Here is a 20101-nt window from a genome sequence, read left to right as displayed (position 1 = left end):
CAATTACCCAAACTTTACAACTAGCAGATGAAAGCATGTATTCCTATAAAAATTACTCATTAAGTAATATTTGAAAGCTAACTATCAGAAATGTCATTCAAAAAAATTTTTTTTTGCACATCCTACTTCAATTAACATGCTTCTGGAATTCTTACTTTAGATAACACAGCGTTCAACTAAAGCTCTGAGAGAACCTCTTAACTCAAGAGGGTAAGTTTATAAGCCTGAGCACACGAGCCCCCAAAATGCGTATAAAGACCTACTCACCACACTGTTCTTTCCCTTCAACTTTGTTTATTGATGTACTGAACATGAAAAAGTACAAAGAATCCAAACACAAAAGAAAACATGTACAGCCTCTTAAATACTCAACAGAATATATTTTCTATTCCAACAGATGTGAATTAAGTCATACTGTACAACTTCAAATAAATACCAGCCTTACATTTTATTAAGTGCTCTGATAAACACTGTAAAGTGAAGCACAATTTGCATGCCCTCTCATCAATGCCTTGGTTTGCTACAGTAGTATAGGAAAGAAGCATGTAGCTGCTGTTTTCCCAGGAGGGAAACCTTATTTTTTTTAAGTATATACATGTATTTTGTTTTTTACTTTTTTTTTTTTTTAAACGCAGAAGGTTAACTCTGACAATCTAAATGCACCTAAGGATATGAGAAAGTGCTAAGCCAATTGATTTCTGAATAGCATTGAGTGGGTCAGCATGAAAACTCGCTTATTCACTTTAGCACGCGCCTCACAGTATATGTACTGTACTATACTGAAAAATTTTATAACTACAATTTTAAATAATAAAAAATAAAACTCAACGCAACCGCAAAGATAATGTACAACTATGTTATGCATAGCACATTGCCTGTTCTAAGGGGAAGCATGTGAGCATCTCAGTTTATACAAAAAGCAGGACGTAACTATATAGTTCTCAGTGCATCCTGATGAAGGCATTTTTGCCTTCAGCTTTTTTGAAAATTTATTATAAGCTAGATGCTAATCAGAAAATATTTTGTATTTTTTAAAATTTCTTTCATACATGGTAAAGACTTATTTTATTATTTCCCCAAATAGTGGTTTAAGCATCATACAAAGTTAAATTTCAGTAGCATACAGATATTTATGATTTTTGTATGAAAAATGTAAGGAAATTTGTTCAAAACCTATGGTTATACTCATTTTTTTTTACCACAAACATATTTATAAACGAAAATGTAGCATCACCATAAACAGCTGAAGCTAGACTATCTACAGACAAAATTAGCAACAAATCTGATGCACTGTAAATTCAAGTCCTCAGGACAACAAAAGTGATTAAGCAAGACCTCAAGTAACAATGTTAATGCCATTTACAAAGGAAAAAACTGATACAAAAACATTCAAAACCTGAACATCACTTGGCATGTAAGGGAAAAAAAAAAATCAAATTAGCTGAAAGGTTCATAAACACAAGGTCTTATTTACATTACACAAAGCTCAGGTGTTAGCCTTGAACGTAACTTTCAAAATACCTTCAAATATATCCAACTCAGATCACTTTTGCCGATTTGCTGCAGTACAAATCATGTGCAACATCTTTTTTCCTTAAGACAAAACAATTCTTCAAACAATACTGCAAGTACATCACTAAACACCATGAGCTCTATCTGAAGGGATTTCTTTAGGAAGAACAGATTTTTTTTTCCCCCATCTCTTGGTAATTTAAATTTCTTGCCTGCTCTTATATATTCTTTTGTAAATTTTTTTTTATTTGTTTCAAAATCACAAATCAATGTGAGCCATCTATCACATAATAACCAGGATGATCAGACGCTCCACTGGTGATTACAAAAACGAAACCAGCAGTGTTTCTCCCATTGATTCTACTCCTTTCATACAAAGATCTCAAAAGTAGTATTTTCTACATCATAAATCTTTCTAAATTTTCCAACCGCTGCAAATTTCCTGGTAAATTTTAAAAGCTCACTAGGTGTCATATGAAGAGATTTCTCAAAGTATTCAAGTCAAAATATTTGTTCCAGGACCAGTAAAAAGTTTCTCCAAATTTTCTTTTTTATAAAAATAGATGCTTTTTTTAAACCCACATCAAAGAGGCTCTTATCTCTTTGGCAAGGTACTGCTTTACGAAAAGTTCTCCAGTATTCTTACAATAAGCGTTTATAATGTAGCCCCCCCCTTCCCCAACCCAAATCATAATTACAAAATAAATACTGTTTTTAACTTCATAAATAAAAATGTAAACTTCAAAATACTTTTCTTAGACATAACAGCAATGCTTTAAATGTAAACCAAACACAAAGCTAATTGGAAAAAGAAAGAAAAGGGGGAAAAAAAGACACAACCAACTAAAGAATTACAACACAAAGCCTCAATATTTACTCACAGGTTCAAGGCAGTTATGTAAAAAGAAAAGAAATGTCTTCCCTTAGCTGAAACACTTTAAAAGGTCCACCTTCTTCAAAGAAGGCAATAGAATGCAATGTGACAGGTAAAAACCCTGTACCTCTTGTCCATATTCAAACATAAAAGATATTTAAGAAGTTTTAATTCAAATACTAGCAATAAAAAATCTCACATATTTCTTAGGATGCTAAGTAGTCGTTTTATCCCCATCTCAACACTGACTTACAAAGACATTTACTAATGTATAAAGTTTCTCTTAACTTGCCTTTGTTGTATAGTTTTCATATATAAATGGACTGAGGACAAGAGCTCATTAGGCTTTGTGCGTTTTGTTTGTCTTAAAGGAGACCTGCAGTACTCTGTCTCCCAGACGGTATCCATTGAGGCTAGCTATGGCCATGGCAGCCTCATCATAGTTTGTCATAGTCACAAATCCAAAACCTTTGCATTTATTGGTGTTAAAGTCACGGATGACCTTCACGTTGGTGACAGCTCCAAAAGGCCCAAACATTTGCCACAGGATACTCTCATCTGCGTCAGGAGCCAGGTTGTACACAAAAATACACCACCCTGTTCCTGGGTGCCCAGGGATATTAATTCCAGCCAAACTGGTCATTCCATCAATGGTCATTGGAGAAAACCTACTAAACAAAATAGGAAACACACACGCACACACACACACACATACACACCACACACCACACAACACACACACACACACACAAATAGAAACAGAGGTTGGTTACAGCAATGGACGTATTTTTTTCCCCTCCCAGCCCAAGAGTTGCAGTAACCCCCTCCCCTCCAACAGATATATACAACTATCTGATGTTTCAACCAAGGTTTGTGTGTGTGGCTTGCGGTGACATGCTATATTGACAAGATATTAATAAATTATGAAATGGCCATTATATGCTGTACTGAACAATATGACCCACAAGAGCAAAGAAATATATTTAAAATATATTTAGAAGTGGCTTCATGAATTAAGCAGGATTGGAGGGAGGGGGTACCAACACATACACACACATGCTATAGCGTCGCAATGCAATATAAAACAAATAATGGGATTTTTAAAGACCAGGTGGCATCCAGTGGTATACAAATACTCAAATCAACCGTGCTTCAGAAAGCAACTTTTCATTAGGTTGTACATGCAAAAGAAAACTGAACACAAACTCATGAAGGGTGTCACTGCCAAAATCAAAGAAACTAATCAATTATGGGAAGGGATTATGAGTATCATGAACCTCTATCATTACCTCTTTACTCCATAAGCCATATTGAGCAGATTGTCCAACCTGCAAAACATACATTTAGCAAACTTCAGTTTTTAATTTTCCCCCTTGATGTTTTGAAAGCTGGATTTGTTACAGCCATCTTCCAAGGGGATATTTGTATGTTAATTCTATGTGAAGTCTCAAAACTTTACGTCTTTTCACATTCCTGGGACAGTGGGTACCCACTGCCCCAAGACACTAGCTCTTCCGATGGATGGTTTATCCCTACAGTGACCAGAGCCATGCAGGTGTAAGGTAGGTGGTCATTCAGAGAGGAAACATGGAGGCTCTGCGGCAGTTCATCTTTGGGTTCTCACCTATTACCAGGTAAATTCTAAGTTCTCCATGTGCACTTATGGGTAATTTATACTACTGTTTAAAAAAAGAAGAAGAAGAAGAAAACAGGCCTCAAATGGAGTCACCTGTGCTGTGCTGCAGCAGTTCATCTTTGGGTTCTCACCTATTACCAGGTAAATTCTAAGTTCTCCATGTGCACTTATGGGTAATTTATACTACTGTTTAAAAAAAGAAGAAGAAAACAGGCCTCAAATGGAGTCACCTGTGCTGAGCCCCATGTCAGCAAACCAAGACTTAATATCTAATCTAATAGTAGGTTCAAGAACACAAACTTTAACCAGTCAAGCTGGAATTACCTGGTCAGCTCTAGTGATGTACTTTGCCTGAAACGACTCCCACCCTTCTCCCAAAGGAAGGTGACCTTGCCTGAAACAATCCACTCTTTGTTAGAAATGTCCCTTTTCCTGCTCCCTTCTGCCTATAAAAGCCTTCCATTTTGTACAGCTTCTTGGAGCTCCTATTTGCTAGCTAAAATGCTGCCTGATTCATGAATTGTAGAATAAACCAATTTGATGTTCAAATTTACTCAGCGGAATTCTGTTTTTTAACATTAAGTTTTATAACTCCATTGACTCCTGTGTATACCAGGCACACTGATTAAGTGACTTGCCAAAGACCAGAGGGCTAATAAATAGTGACACCAATATTCCATAAATTTCCCTTCAACCTCTCAACTCGGAAAGACTTTCATTTCTTACAAAATGGTGTGTTACAGGTAGAAAAAACCTTACAGACTATCAGCTCAATCTGCCATTTCTCCTTGTGCTCAAATAAGGTGCAGAAAAAGACAACAGACTCATTGCTTCAGTGAGCAACAGGGCAGAGTTCAGATTCTGAGACTGATGCTTATTTTTGACTACACTACAGAAAATGTAGCTCTACGCAAAGTCTAAGTCAGGTAGAAACCAACCAACGACCCTGAACCTCCCTTAAAATTTTTAAAACAAAGTAGTTGGGGGTAGGTAGGTACTCTATAAAACTCTTCATCCTTTCCCTATTTCAAAAATTAAGTTGATTTTATAATATTTGCTTCTTTTTGCTTAGAGACCATTGTGATGTCCCAAATTTCCATAATGTATACCAATTAATTACCCGTATTTAGAGGAGGTGGGCACAGCTTATGGTACACAGAACCACCTTCAACTGCCACGATGTTCAACACTCTCCAAGTGAGACCCTGAGGCAGGGGGAACAGTTTTGTTCTTTAACACCTATGAAAAGGTAAGTCTGAAAAATGCCTCAATGTTGTTGTCTAACCTGTGGCCTCAAATGAGACTAGGGAACACATAAGAAAGCAATTGCTTCTAGTTTTATAAAAGCCAAAAAACCATTTCTTTCTGGTGTTTTAGAATTGGAAAAGGAATCTTCACACATTCCTGTCCACAACCACCTCTAGGTATTTTGTGTGTTTTGTAAAAATGGAAAGAAATAACTGAGCTGATGCAATGCAAGGTGTAAGGAAACAGAACAAATCACAATGACAAAGGATCCTCATCTGTGTGTATGTCTGTTGTCTTGTCCCAACACCTTCTCAGAGCAGGGACATGTTCATTCCCCACTGTGCCACTAAGCATAAAGCATACACCTGGATCACTGCAGGTTTAAAGTAACTATCTGCTGACAAATAAAGCAATAAGGTTACAAATACTATCCTTAACTACTTAATCCAGAATGAAAAGTATCAGGAGGGCTGGCCTGCTGAGCCTGTTTGCATATGCAAGGAGAAAGCACGTGTGTGGAAAAAGTACACAGGTGGGAGGGCTTGGTTTTCTGCAGAGGCAGTAAGTCAAAGACATCAAGGCTTTATACACCAAAAGAAAAGCCACAAACACCAGAATAAAGATGCATACAACTTAGTATCACCAACCATCAAGTAATGTCATACAGAAAATTTCATACAGTGACAGGAATGATAAAGAATGCATTTGGCATATGATACCTATAGAGTAGAATGGCAACTGAAGTCTCCTTTCAAAGTGCTGAAGGGCCCGGATGCAGAGACACCTTATCGATTCACTCAAAACAGTTACACCACCTCTGCCCAGGTTAGGAGTGTCACACTTTGCCACCAACAATCAGCTTACTATACCAACCGAAAGCCCGTGGATAGAATCTCCTAAGCAAGTATTAGACAGGTTGGAAACCAAAACTGCTCCAGAAGTGGATTACACATGTTAGGGAGAGACATCTCTTTCCCCATTCTCCATCCAAGGACCTTCCAGGCAGGAGGCCTTAGACTTTTACACTAGGATCTCTGAGGACCCTCTCAGTGAGCCTCCTAAGCAAAGGGTGCTCCACGTGGACACTATGCACCCTAAATCTCGTAGCAGCTGGAAAACCGTAAACTAAGCATCTTCTCTTTTAACTGCCTAGTTTACAGTTCGCTCAGACATAGGACCATTATTACTCTCCAGAACTATATATTGTTGTTGGGGGTGTCCAGAGCTCAAGGACAGCCATCTTTTATATGTGGTCATTTAAAAACAGAAGCCAATAGTTAATGGAGACTAAGTCAGTAGTGTCCAGAATGATCCAGGGGGCTGTGAATGATGACATACTACAGTGTGGAAGAAGAGAGCCCATTCAAAAGATACTTTCAACTTTAGAAGTATTCTTCATTCAAATTTAATGGCTGCACCGCAACCAGTACCCTCACTCAGCAACAAGTACCCTCAATCAGTTCCCACGCATTGCTTCCTTTCCTGAGGGAAGACTGAGCAGTCCTCAAGGGAGGTGGCACTCTTCCCCTGTTCTGTAGCTTGGATATAATCCACTTTACAAATAGCACATTAAGTGGATCTGGAGGATTAGATAGGGAAGCCTAGCTTTAATTAAAAAATAAAGCCTCCAAGAAGAGGTAGCTTCACAATGATTTCTACAGAAATCATCATCATCAGAGTCAGGATGATACCAGTAAAAGCAGTCCAAGTCAACAGAAACAGAGAGAGTGACTATTTCTGATTATTTCTCCTCTTCCTAGTATAAAGGCTGTGATGAGGTTAGACACAAGATAATCCAACATGTAGTTCAAAATTACTAAGATACTTTCACAAATCTTGCCTTAAAGATATAGAATTTATTAAGATACTGGATAAATGAAGTCAGTCAGCATGATAATAAACAAGATATTTAAAATATTGTTTCTTCCATCTTTATATATATTTTCTATGTTTGATTAGGGTTTAAGAGTTCATGAATATAACAGCACAAAGCCCATGTTCATATAATTTATGAAAAAATGATATACTGGGCGGGGGGTGGCACCTGGGTGGCTCAGTGGATTAAAGCCTCTGCCTTCGGCTCAGGTCACCATCTCAGGGTCTTGGGATCAAGGCCGGCATCGGGCTCCCCAGGGAGTCTGCTTCCCCCTCTCTCTCTGCCTGCCTCTCTGCCTACTTGTGGTCTCTGTCTGTCAAATAAATAAATAAATTTTTTTTTAAATAATGATATACTGGGGATACAGGTATAAACATTTTCCTCTCAACAGGAATACAACTCAGATGGCACTATTTTGAATATTAGGTAGAGCATTCTCATTTCAAAGTTAGAAGTTACAAAAAGAAAATACTTAATTTCTAAGAAATTTAGCCAACAGACTATGGGGAGACCCACATGCAAGTAGAAAGGGAAATGTGAGGTCAGAAATAAAAATATAAAGAGAGATTACTAATGGGTAATAAAGTGCAACTCTGAACTCTACAAATAATGGTTCTCAAAACCTCTCCAAAGCACAGGCCAAGATATGCTTTGAAGTTAACCACAAGATCATCAACTTACCCCTTATCCTATTAGATGGTGTCATCTATCCTCTAAGAAAAAAAAAATTACTCAGGAGGACTGATATCGGTTTCTTCCAAAAGGAAATTATAAGAGTAGCAACCAGCACATGCCTTCAATGCAACAGAAGCATGGATTTAAAAGGCTGCTTTAAAAATGCATAAAGGCTTACAGAAGCAGGCACACAGGCCATTAGACTAGATCACGTTCAATAAAATCAAACCTGCTCCACAAGAAGAGAGATGAAAAATTTGGCCAAAAGCTTAATTCTGACACCATGTCCTAAAACATATACTTAAGGGGCTTGAATTATACTATCCATCCCAATAAATAAAGATGGTTTTATTTTTAAAACTGTAGTCAATTAAATAAACATATTAGATCTGCAGTGCTCATGTTAAAATAATTCTCTATTCCTACCTATGGGTTGACTGAGCCATAAACTTCAGAAGCCCACTTTTAAACTTAACCCTTATTGAATGGGTTTTACATTTTTCTGACTTCAAAAGATATGGTGCAGGGGCGCCTGGGTGGCTCAGTGGGTTAAGCCGCTGCCTTCGGTTCAGGTCATGATCTTGGGGTCCTGGGATTGAGCCCCGCGTCGGGCTCTCTCCTCAGCGGGGGGCCTGCTTCCCTTCCTTTCTCTGACTGCCTTTCTGCCTACTTGTGATCTCTGTCTGTCAAATAAATAAATAAAAATTCTTAAAAAAAAAAAAAAAGATATGGTGCATTTCATGAGTATTAAAAATATCCTTGAGGGGCGCCTGGGTGGCTCAGTGGGTTAAAGCCTCTGCCTTCAACTCGGGTCTGATCCCAGGGTCTTGGGATTGAGCCCCACATTGGGCTCCCTGCTCAGCAGGGAGCTTGCTTCCCACCCCCTCTGTGTCTGCCGCTCTGCCTACTTGTGATCTCTCTCTCTCTCTCTCTTAAAGAAAGAAAGAAAGAAATCCTTGGCTATTATTATAATACTTAGAACTTGTATTCTCCAGTCTCCTTGAACTCCCAGGGTACTATGATGACATAAAAAGTAGAGTGAGAAATGCACTGTCTACTGGAAAGTGCCAAAGTAAAGGCCTTAGGACACAGATGTCAGGGACAAAATATTCCTGCAATGATCTAGATCTGAGTGAGAGAAGAGCAAAATACCAACATAAGAAGCAAGTCCTTTAATTCAATAGTCTTTGTGAAGAGAAAGTAGATTCAACCTTAATTCAACAGAAGAGGGACAAAGATATAAGTAATAACACCAAGTTTTTAAAGTATTAAAAGCAACCAAACATATACCAGGTTAACCTTAATTCTAGGAATAAAGGCTCCCAATTTCTTCCAACACTGCGTTTAGACCAAGCACCTTCACTTAGTTCAAAGACTAGTTCATTACTTATTATCCACACAGAGGTTTAAGGAAGGAACGGAGGGCAGTAGAGACGGAAGTCAGGAATCTGAAAGCAATCTTCTGTTTTCTGAAACTGAGTTTCCCTTACAACAGTTCCTATTCCCATTTTCAGAATTTCTTTTTCTAGCAGTCAAGGAAGAATTTCAAGTTAATAACATATGGAACAAAAAGATAAAAGCAAAGGATGAGCAGAAAGATATTTAGAAAGATATTAAATGTGACCATGAGAACATCCTTGAAAGCTTTCCCAACCCACAAGTAAGAAGCACGGAGCATGCAGGAGTGGGCTGGGTGGAGCTGTGTGCAGACACAGCATTGAGAAGCCTGGTCTGGGAGTCTCAGCAGGCCTCACCATTTCAATGATCAGGCATTCTCCTACAGATCCTGCCACCTCAAACCTCTCATCTGATCTTCCTCATCATTTAGTCTTGACCCTCAATACACAGTTTTACTTAATAAGTACCATGAAATGAAATCAGAGCTTATAGTGGGGAACACCAGGAAAAAACTAACAATGTAAAACGAACACAGCTTTGCATTACCATCAAACATTTTATATTTTCACAGGGTTGAAATCAACCAATAAGTCTCAAAGAGCCTCCCTCTGTGTAAGCTCAAAACTCTTTTCTAGACCCCAAAGAGGTTACCTGGATAGGCTGTCCAGGAAACACCTCTAAAATTCCTTCAAGTTTGCTAAAAATTTGCAGGAAATATTATTTACTTTAAGATACCACACAGGAAACCTACAGGCGGAGCTTTTAACATAAAAAAAAAAAACAAAAAAAAAAAACTCCCCCAAAAATGGTTTTTGAGATTTTTCTCTACAAGGTCTAGTATCAAGCTGCTCCAATGCATCTTTTCCCCTGCAGCCATGGCCTGGAGTACCCACCACCGTCATGGGGAGCAGTGTTTCCTGACAATGTGTTGGTGGTGGTGGTGGTGGGGGGGGGGGGGGGTTGTTGTTATTGCTGTTGTTTTTTTTAACCATCGCAAAGTTTAAAACAGAGAGTAAACACAGGCTCAATCAACTGGGTAACCCAGTCATCCAGTTTCAGATGGATCCTTTTGTCAATCCCACCTCTACTGCCAGGGCAAAAGCCAGCCTAAGTAGGAACTGAACACAGAGTTTATGGCGAATTTCTTTCTCCCACCTCAGGTGACACAACTGAGTACTTTTTTGAAAGCAGGTATTTCACCAATTTCATCTCTATTCTTTGGCACTCCTAAATACCCCAAATGAAAAAATGCATGTGATTTAAGCTCAAAAACATAACTCCTCAGGGGCCTGGGAGGCTCAGTGGGTTAAGCCTTTGCCTTCAGCTCAGGTCATGATCTCAGGGTCCTGGGATCAAGCCCTGCATCAGGCTCTCTGCTCAGCAAGGAGCCTGCTTCCCCATCTCTCTCTCTGCCTACTACCTCTCTGCCTACTTGTGATCTCTCTCTCTCTCTCTCTCTGTCAAATAAATAAAATCGGGGGGGGGGGGGGCTCCTCTTTAAGCTATATTTATGATCCTATTTTTGGTAAGTAACTATTCTGCCCCTGCAAGGAAAGAAAACTGATAATGCATTTGGGATTAAAAAAAAAAAAAAATTAGCATGGGGTTAGATGAAATTACGGCTGCAGTACACCATATGGCCAAAAAGGATATTAAAAAATGTTCTAGGAAAAAAAAAAAAAAAACTGGGTGGCTTTGCTTATGAAACCCTAAGTTCTTTGTGCTGTGCTTAATGTCTTAAAGTCACTGTTCTCACATGCACATCGGAAATGTTTTTTATAATGACTCTTGATTTGACTGTTTAACCCAGGTTTAAATTAAAACTTGAAAAATTAAAGTATTTATGCCTATCTACAAGATAGAATGTCTTCCTTGGGCTGAAGATGCATAGTCATTCTACGGACTATACAGGGGTCTGAAAACTACCACCCACAGGCCAAATCCACACTGCCATCTGCTTCTGTATTGCCCAGGAGTAAAGAATGGCTTTTACATTTTTAAAAAGCTGTTTAAAAAAAGATCTATATGCTACAGAGACCATGACCCCCAAAGCCGAAAATATTTACTATCCAGCCCTTTACGGGGGTTTGCCAACCCCTAAAATACAAGAAATAAAAATTTTAAAAGGAGATAGGGATCCATTTGTAGAAACTTAGTGTTTTCACATAGGTTTTATCTCCTTAGTGGTGTACACACTATAAAACAAAGTAACTGAAAGGAGCTTGACCTAAAAGCTGAACTACAAGAATAAAATCTTACCAGGAAAAGAAAAGGGGGAAAAGAAAAACAACTAGAAAGGGGAAATCAGAAGCACTGGAAACACAAAGAACCCAGCACTCCATAGATCAGGGTTTCTCAACCTCATACGATTGATGCCTGGAGTTAGACCATTTCTGCTGTTGGGGGTTATGCTGTATACTGCAGGACGTTCAGCTGCATCCCCAATCTCTACCCAGTAGATGCCAGGAGGAACTACACCCAAGTTACGCCCACACAATGTCTCTGGATGCTCCCAAATGTCCCAAGGGGCACAATTACTCCCAATTGAGAGTGACTGCTATAGCTTATTGTCCTTTTTTGTTACCACCTTCAGTATTAGCAAAAGACACTACACCCCAAATATGTTTTCTCTTATCCTCATAAGAAATAGAAAGAAAACACTGCCAGCAACAGTAAGAACAAGCCAGAATCCTGTCAACAGAAGTACTGCACAGTGAACCTGAGAGTTCTGAGTGTAGTAGCTGGGCATAAGAACCAGACCAGACTTACCTAAAACGCTGTGCCTGCTGAGCTAGTGGTCCTGGATACCTTCTGTTTGGAGACTGGTACAGCTGGGAAAGGATGGCCTGATTGGTTTTTTGGCTTGGATTATTAGCAAACTTTACAGTGATTGGCTCTGTGGCACCAGGAGGTTTCTGGCCATTTAGGCCTTTGATAGCTTCTTCTGCCTCAATCCGCTTGTCAAATCGAATAAACCCTACACCCCTTGATATGCCTATTGGTAGATTTGGGTAAGGATTTGGGGAAAAGGGAGCGGAAGGAGAAGGGAGGGAGAGAAGAAAGGATAAATTAATTTTTCCTTCTCAAAAACATGTCTTCACCCACATAGAACATCTGCCACAAAACCACAGGAGGAGGAAAATTTCACCTTACCTTAGTAGCAATTCAATCTAGAATCCCAATTTTGTATTTTTTAATGCATCTACACAATCTGAATACCCACCATTACATGCCTACCAATAAGCCTAGACAAATAGAAAGCACGCAAATACATCCATGTTCTCCCTACCTGCTGCCTTCTCTCTCCCTCCATAGATTCCCTTGTCTTTAATAATGTCAACAATAGCATGCCTGATTTCTACTTCTCAAATTACGGTATCAGATAAGCAGCTCAGTAATGAAGGGCACAGTAGCTTCCTTTCTTTTAAGGGGGAGAACAGAACCAGGCATTTACTAAAAATTCTAAAAAGCTATGCTAAAAATACATCACAGTGGTTGTAAGATATCTCAGCTAAATTTTTAAATAATAAAATTCTACTTGGGGCACCTGGGTGGCTCAGTGGGTTAGGCCTCTGTCTTCGGCTCGGGTCATGGTCCCACGGTCCTGGGATCGAGCCCCACATGGGGCTCTCGTGCTTCTCCCTCTCTCTCTGCCTGTCTCTCTGCCTACTTGTGATCTCTCTCTATGGCAAATAAATAAATAAATAATCTAAAAATAATAATAATAATAATAATAATAAAATAATTCTACTTAATAATATTACAAAGGATACTGGCCTGCTAAGAAAAATGTCTGAAGAGGCTTTTCTAGTTCCCTGAAACTCCCCCCACTGGTTTTAACTAGCTAAACTTTATGAGAGAAACAATATTACAAGGAGAAAAAGGGATAAAAGAAGACCTATATTTTTAAAATAAAGAAAATAGAAATAAAGCCTCAAAGCTTTCTGGCTCTAGCAGTATTACTTCTATGGAAATACCGTTCTCTATCTCATGCTCTCTCCCCAGTCTGAGAGACAGGAATAGGGAAGCAGGGGGATGGCCAAATACCCGTCCAGCTTTTGAAAAATGGCAGAGAAAAACCCAACGCATTCCATTTAATTAGTTTTAATGGGCTAGCTGAGGTAGCCATAACTGGCCATCCGGAGATAAACAGTTGTAGGGAAACACTTTCTTGGCAAGCAAATTGGTACTAGCTGTGCTAGCTTAGGACTAGTAGCTAGAAAAATCTAGATGATTCAGAGCATATAAATGAAGACTAGAACGAGAGGTTATTGAGAAAGATAGGCCGAGAAAATGTATTCGACCATCATGATTTATAGGAACTTTAAAAAAGAATGAAGTTCTACTTGCTTTGTAATTAACACTGTGTAAGTTCACTGGTGTAGAATTTTTTTCTAAGGTGGAGAGGCATTTCTTCCAGACACCTATCTCAGCCCATACCACTTTTACTTTCCTATTGAAGTTATATCAGTTGTACATTATTACTACCTGATGACTAACAAAATTGCAGGGTTTTCTTTTCCATTTCAGATAAACTGAATAATTTCGCCTTGAAAGTCTTAAGTAGAAAGATTAAAGATAAAATGGTGAAATGATAATAAATATATTCTTTTACTTATCCACTAACATGAAGAATTAATAACCCCTAGAACTTAACTATTCCATGAGGAAAGCATTAGGTTAGCACTGCAATAGCCTCCACACAGGCTGAGTCACCCAAATCTGAGGTCCTCTAACTTGAGCATGCATCAGAAAAACCCAAAGAGGGGTGCCTGGGTGGCTCAGTGGATTAAAAGCCTCTGCCTTTAGCTCAGGTCATGATCTCAGGGTCCTGGGATCAAGCCCAACATCGGGCTCTCTACTCAGCGAGGAGCCTGTTTCTCTCTCTCTCTGCCTACTGGTGATCTCTCTGTCAAATAAATAAATAAAATCTTAAAGAAAGAAAGAAAGAAAGAAACAAAGAAGATTAACCCAAAGAGGGTTGCCTGGCTGGCTCAGTCAATTAAGCATCTGACTCTTAGTTTTGGCTCAGGTCATGATCTCATGGGTCATGAGATGGAACCCAAAGTCTGGCTTGGTACTCAGTGGGAAGTCTACTTGAGATTCTCTCCCTCTGCCCCTCTACCCACTTATGAGTACATGCTCTCACATGCTTGCTCTCTCTCTTATATAAATAAATCTTTAAAAAAAAAAAAAAAAAAAAGAGTGAGAGTGAGAAAATAACCGAAAGGCTTGGTATAACACCCACTTTAAAGAGATGGGACTTCTGTATCAGAAATGAAATCTAGGGGCGCCTGGGTGGCTCAGTGGGTTAAAGCCTCTGCCTTCGGCTCAGGTCATGATCCTGGGCTCCTGGGATCGAGTCCCGCATCGGGCTCTCTGCTTAGCGGGGAGCCTACTTCCTCTTCTCTGTCTCTCTGCCTGCCTCTCTACCTACTTGTGATTTCTGTCTGTCAAATAAATAAATAAAATCTTAAAAAACAAAAAAAGTGAAATCTACTCTCCACTCATCAACTTCTCATTAAGAATGATGAATTAAAAAGCATGAATGTTATGAACCCCCCAAAAAAGGTATTTCTGTTGCTTTAAGCAAATTTATCTGGATTGCTAGACCTGGATTTCTTCTATTTAACCAACTAACAGTCTGTGTGATACAGCAAAGTGACAGAACATACACGGATGATTACAAAATGCAGCTATGATGAAAAGGCAGCTTTTTTATATTTCTTCCCTAGACTAAATTTTCTTCATACAGCCAAACCTATAGGCCACTCTCCCAGGCATGTATATGAAGGTAGGGATCTTTCTACCCAAAACTCTTAAGGATGCTGCTTATGTATGAGGCCCATTAACAGCACAGAGGAGCAGAACATGACTGCTTGTGTTCAAACTCAGATCTTCACTTGAAGAATTAAAAACTTGGCCTGGTTTTTATTCTGTAGTTAATCTACTGCCCCTGTTGGGTTTTTTTGTTTTGTTTTGTTTTGTTTTGCTTTATTTTTTAAGATTAGAGCAGAAATAAATGTTACATAGAAACTAAAAAGACAATAGAACAGATCAGGGAAACAAGGAGCCACTTCTTTGAAAAGATCAACAAACTGATAAACCTCTCGCCATATACATCAACACAAAAAAGAGAGAAGACTCAAAATCAGAAGTGGAAGAGGAGAAATAACAGACCCACAGAAATAAAGGATGATAAGAGATTACCCACTGCTTCCTTTAGAAAAAAACAGACATCGTAATACACGATGATACATCTCCTCTTACGGTAGTAGGAGAGAGAGAAAAAAGAGAAAGAAAACAGGGAAAGTGAGAGGAAAGAAAAGGAAGAAACACAAAGAAAATTAAAAAGGAAAATCTATCTATATATTCCCCCAAAATCTTCATGTGACCGCTTGAGTATATGGTAATACACAGGTAATTCCCCTCCTTACCATGTTTCTCTATTTCTGCTGTTTTTAAAAAGAATAAGCATTGCTTTTATAATAGAAAATTATAATTAATTCTTAAAATCCATGGTCAAACCTATATGGCTAGCTTTTCTTTAAAAGCTTTGGCAGAAGAGCACCCTTACAAAAGTTTTAATAAACCTATTAGTCTCCTCATTTCAGTTTGGTCAAAAGTTATACCAGGCATAAAATAAATTTTTAATATTCAAAATGTCAAACTCTTACACATGCCCGCGTAACACAGGATGGACCTAGAAACCAGCCTGAACAGCTAGTGTGGACACAGGGTCATGCTCCCTTAGAGAACAAGGTACATACTGCTGCATTAAACATTAAACTATGCTTTTTACAAGAAAAAAGACTATTTATTAGAAGGAGTACTTTATGAGGAGGATAAGGGCTTTTTTCACACAGAAGCTTGGAAATGAGGATTATATCAGCTACAAATTTATTACATGCCATAAAACAGACTTCAAACATGCCCCTTCAGGGTACAAATGACGCAAGCTCGCTCACCCCACTCCACAATCTGTTTTTATCCATGCAGATTTATGAACAATTCCCACAGAAAATTGTGTTTTCTGGTCCACATATACCTTTGGTGTGTTCCAGAGGCAAGATCACTGTACGGAAAGGCAGAGTATTTCACAGTCTGCCACTCAGAAAGTGTCAAAGGTTGTCTGGAGCAGCTGCCTACTTACCGGTGACCTGGTCAACAAGAATACGAGAAGTAATGATGCGTCCATATTGTGAAAAAAGCTGCTCCAACTCCTTCTGGGTCATTGTTTTCGGAAGTCCACTGACATACAAATTCGCATCTCTGATAGAAGCCGAACTTGGGCGAGCATAGGAAACCTAAGAAAGGAAATGGAATTAAGCATCTACACACACTGTTACCTCCCTTTAAAAATTCCAAGACTGTCTAAAGTTAGCAGCTTTTCCATACAGAGAACGTAACAAACAATGAAGTTAAAGCAAGTCTGGAGTTAACAGTTTTACTCATTTCTGGAGAAATGCTCAACAAATGGGAAATGCCACTCCCCTGGGGAGAGAAAAGAGAGTATTTATCCCTAGGTTTGCAAGTTTTCAAAACAAACCACACAGCACAACAGTAGGTTGTCCTCAGTGGGGCCAAACCCCTAAACGAGGAATGTAAGCTCAATAATTAAGTTTAACGACTCTAAATTCATCCAACACATTTTGTGACCTGTTTTTGAGCCTCTTCCATCTCTACTGGTGGTGGTACAAAGTTTCTAATAAGTCACCCTATTATCAGTAAGTATGCCTTTTTGATTCATTAGCAAAATAACCTTCTATCATCCCTAAACCCCCACAAATTTAAGCACTTGAATGAGTTACAACCCTGGTCACTCTTTGCTTATTATATTCTTGTCCTCAAGTCTCTGCAGTGTTGTTTTTCCAAAAGGTCTTACGTCCCTTTATTGCCTCTACCTACCATCCTTTCAAAAAGCTTCCTCTCTTTAAGACATAGTGTCCCAAATTCTAGAAGGATGGAAGATAAAATAAGATTGCCTGTATTTATTTGTAATTAACATTCTTCATGTAAGCTCCATGCCCTAAGGAACTACATCTCTTTTTCTTATAATGATCATCCTCAATATCTTGGCATGTGATAGATGCTGGAACATTTGCTGAGTAAAACCCATCTCATACCCCACTGATCCTGTGGGTTCACACCAGCTTGGTATACCACAGGATTTAAGGAACAGTTCAGGCAGTCATCAAGAGCTTGCCCAAATTATAACTGACAGCTCTTTGCTTAGAACTATCTCTGCCATTTTTCAGATAGCTTTAAGTCTCATGTGCTATTCCTTACCACATTGCCTCTGATTTATTTCTGAGCTTTCCTGGACTATCTAACTGCAAGAACTTCACAACATACCTCCCCCTCCATTTTTCAGATCATTCATAAAAATGGCCAGTGGGTCTAATGCTGATTTGTTCAAGTACCGTAACATGACAACTTCCGCTTACTTCTTTTATCTATTAGTATGCACCATAAATCTAGTCCGTTGCTCATTACAAAAGCAACAGCAACAATCATCTTTTCAATTTGAACAAGCTTTTTGGTATTTTCAAATATTTTCTCCATGGTTTAAATTATGTCCACAGTGTTATCAGCTTTTTATTTTTGGCTTTTCAGGCAGAGGAAAAAAAAAGCCAGGATCTATACTCCTTTATAACAGTCTTGCTATCTTTCATCTCTGCTCTACCAGTGTTAACATTTAATATTCTTATCCTTTATTCAACAAATTTGCTCATTAACAAGTGAAAATACACCTATTGGTCCAAACATGCTATCTGAAGTCAAGTGAGCACTGTCCTGTCCTACACATACATGGAATGTGGAATAGTGGTAGAGAGCAGATAGATAACTCTTCACATGTGCTTTGTCTCTATGCTTAAACACCTAAACACTTAAGAAGAATGAAGACTGGGGAACTTAAATGTAAGTGGAAAGTAAGAAATGAAGGCAAATTCCAAATGATCACCAAAATAATTTAAGTAGAATCTAGTCTTGGGGCTGTTATAAACTGAAAAAACAAAGCAAATGAATTACACATGCACTCAGTGATATGAAAAAATGAGTAACCAGTTTCTTTTCTAAAGCACAATTCTCAATTATCAGGCTAAGCTAAAAATCCCACCACTTAAACTTGCTTTCAGTGCAGGGAGCGCTCAGCAAGTCAGCTGTTCGGCTGCTCCGGGTCACATGACTCAAGTGTTCCCTTTAGGAAGAGCCACTTCCCACGAGCACCAGAGTAAGCATCTGTACATTTTCCAAGCTGGGAGGCTCTGGGAGGCAGGCAGCCACTCCGTGAGCAAAAGCAAGGCGTGAGGTAATGTAGTTCTAGGTGACAGCTCTCTAACCAGTATGCCTGGGCTCAAAACTACATGCCATTCATTAAAGGTTCTGTGAACTTGCATAAATTATTTAAGTCTATTACCACGTAACTGTACCTTCTTTGTATGGTTATTAGGAATAATTAACAAAATAATTTCTAATCTACATAAAATTCTTAACACAGAACCTGAAAACCTAGGTGACTATAAATATTATTTATCTCTACAAGCATCTGAGAATATAGGTAAAGACACAGACCATTAAAGTTGAAAGTAACCTGAATCCATTACTGTGTTCCAGAATAATTTACTCATGCAGTGACATTTACTGCTCTGTGCATTTCAGAGGTGTGTGGGTGGAGTGTTTTAAAAGTTATCCTAAAATATATTTAGGAAAACGGGTTTATATTTAGTGCTTATATAAAAGCTTTGAAAACATACTTGGGTCAGTTATGTTATCTGCTTTCTTTTTTTTTTTTTATTTTCTTGAATGTCTGGTCTTAAGTTTACATTGCTTCTTTAATTCTCAGCTTGTATTGACAATATTTTATTTTCTGTTGATGCTCTAGCATCTGGGGCCTTGATCCTGGAGAGACTGCCCCTCCCAGGTATAGCTACTTCCTGGGAGAGAGTAAATGACCCCCAGGAGCATGCCTTTGATATATGAACAAACAACTCAGAGCCCACACCCATAACTCCTTTATCAAATTCTCACATACCACACCTATACCCGCCCCCCACCGACCTCACCCCAGGAGGCCAGATGCCTGAAAACTACCCCCCACCAAGCTAGAGTCCTCCAAAATTATTCACACTAACTCGTGCTAAACTTATTCAGCACACCTACTCTGCTTCCCCCATTTCCTTTCCACAAGGAACTCTAGTAAAAGCTCTGGGCCATGCTCTGCACTCCTGACTGACCATCCCTGATGACTCCCCATGTGACCCTACATGTCATGCTGACATACCCTGTTTCTAAAGATCTGTAACTATAAACATCTTCCTTCATAACGATAACTTCCATGTCTGCATGTCCTAGCATACCTGATTAAAAGCAACCCTGGGTACATTTTTAGAATACAAGCACATTAGAAGGACTCCAAGAATCAATACTAAGCCTCTGCAAAAAGAGTATTTTTCAATAACTTTGTCAGAAACTGGTTCCCATCACCACAGTAGGACAGAGGTAACTACATTGCATATAAACTCACAGTAGTAACAAATAATATTTCCATTTAATTTACACATAGGGACTTACAAGACTCACCATGTAAAAGCATTTTCAAATAGAGTGTTTTGTTTGTAGTAGGTAAGGCACACATTAGTATTCTATAGCTGGGCAAATAGGTAAATAACATGCCTAATGTTACATACCCCTGGATTCAAACTATGATCTTCTGACCCCATGTCCTTGCAGCCTTGTCCCGTTTTCTTTCTACAATTTACCACACTATAGTAACTTTTGTTCTGAAAGTTTGGAAAAATTAAATGAATCTTGGTTGTTTCTTTCACACACCACACACACAGTGAAACTGAGCTAAGACAGAAGAAAAGAGGATGACACT

The 20101-nt window shown here is 38.8% G+C and overlaps 1 protein-coding gene across 9 annotated transcripts in view; it reads right to left on the bottom strand.

The window, feature by feature from the left end:
• Nucleotides 1-555: 555 nt before the first annotated feature.
• Nucleotides 556-20101, bottom strand: part of ELAVL2 (ELAV like RNA binding protein 2) — a 168805-nt gene continuing 149259 nt past the window's right edge. For 7 of the 9 annotated variants that reach the window (XM_059142846.1, XM_059142844.1, XM_059142848.1 and 4 more), the window contains 4 exons: nucleotides 16373-16526; nucleotides 11989-12214; nucleotides 3676-3714; nucleotides 556-3057 (listed from right to left, as the gene is read on the bottom strand). In XM_059142846.1, coding sequence (XP_058998829.1) covers nucleotides 2727-3057; nucleotides 3676-3714; nucleotides 11989-12214; nucleotides 16373-16526 — 750 coding nt within the window. In that variant the 3' untranslated portion in view covers nucleotides 556-2726. The remainder of the gene's footprint in view (nucleotides 3058-3675; nucleotides 3715-11988; nucleotides 12215-16372; nucleotides 16527-20101) is intronic. The other 2 variants (XM_059142847.1, XM_059142849.1) reach the window with 1 other exon arrangement.

The sequence above is a fragment of the Mustela lutreola genome, chromosome 12 (genome assembly GCF_030435805.1).
Source record: "Mustela lutreola isolate mMusLut2 chromosome 12, mMusLut2.pri, whole genome shotgun sequence".
Lineage (NCBI taxonomy): Eukaryota > Metazoa > Chordata > Mammalia > Carnivora > Mustelidae > Mustela > Mustela lutreola.
This window is presented reverse-complemented; position numbering and strand designations above follow the sequence as displayed.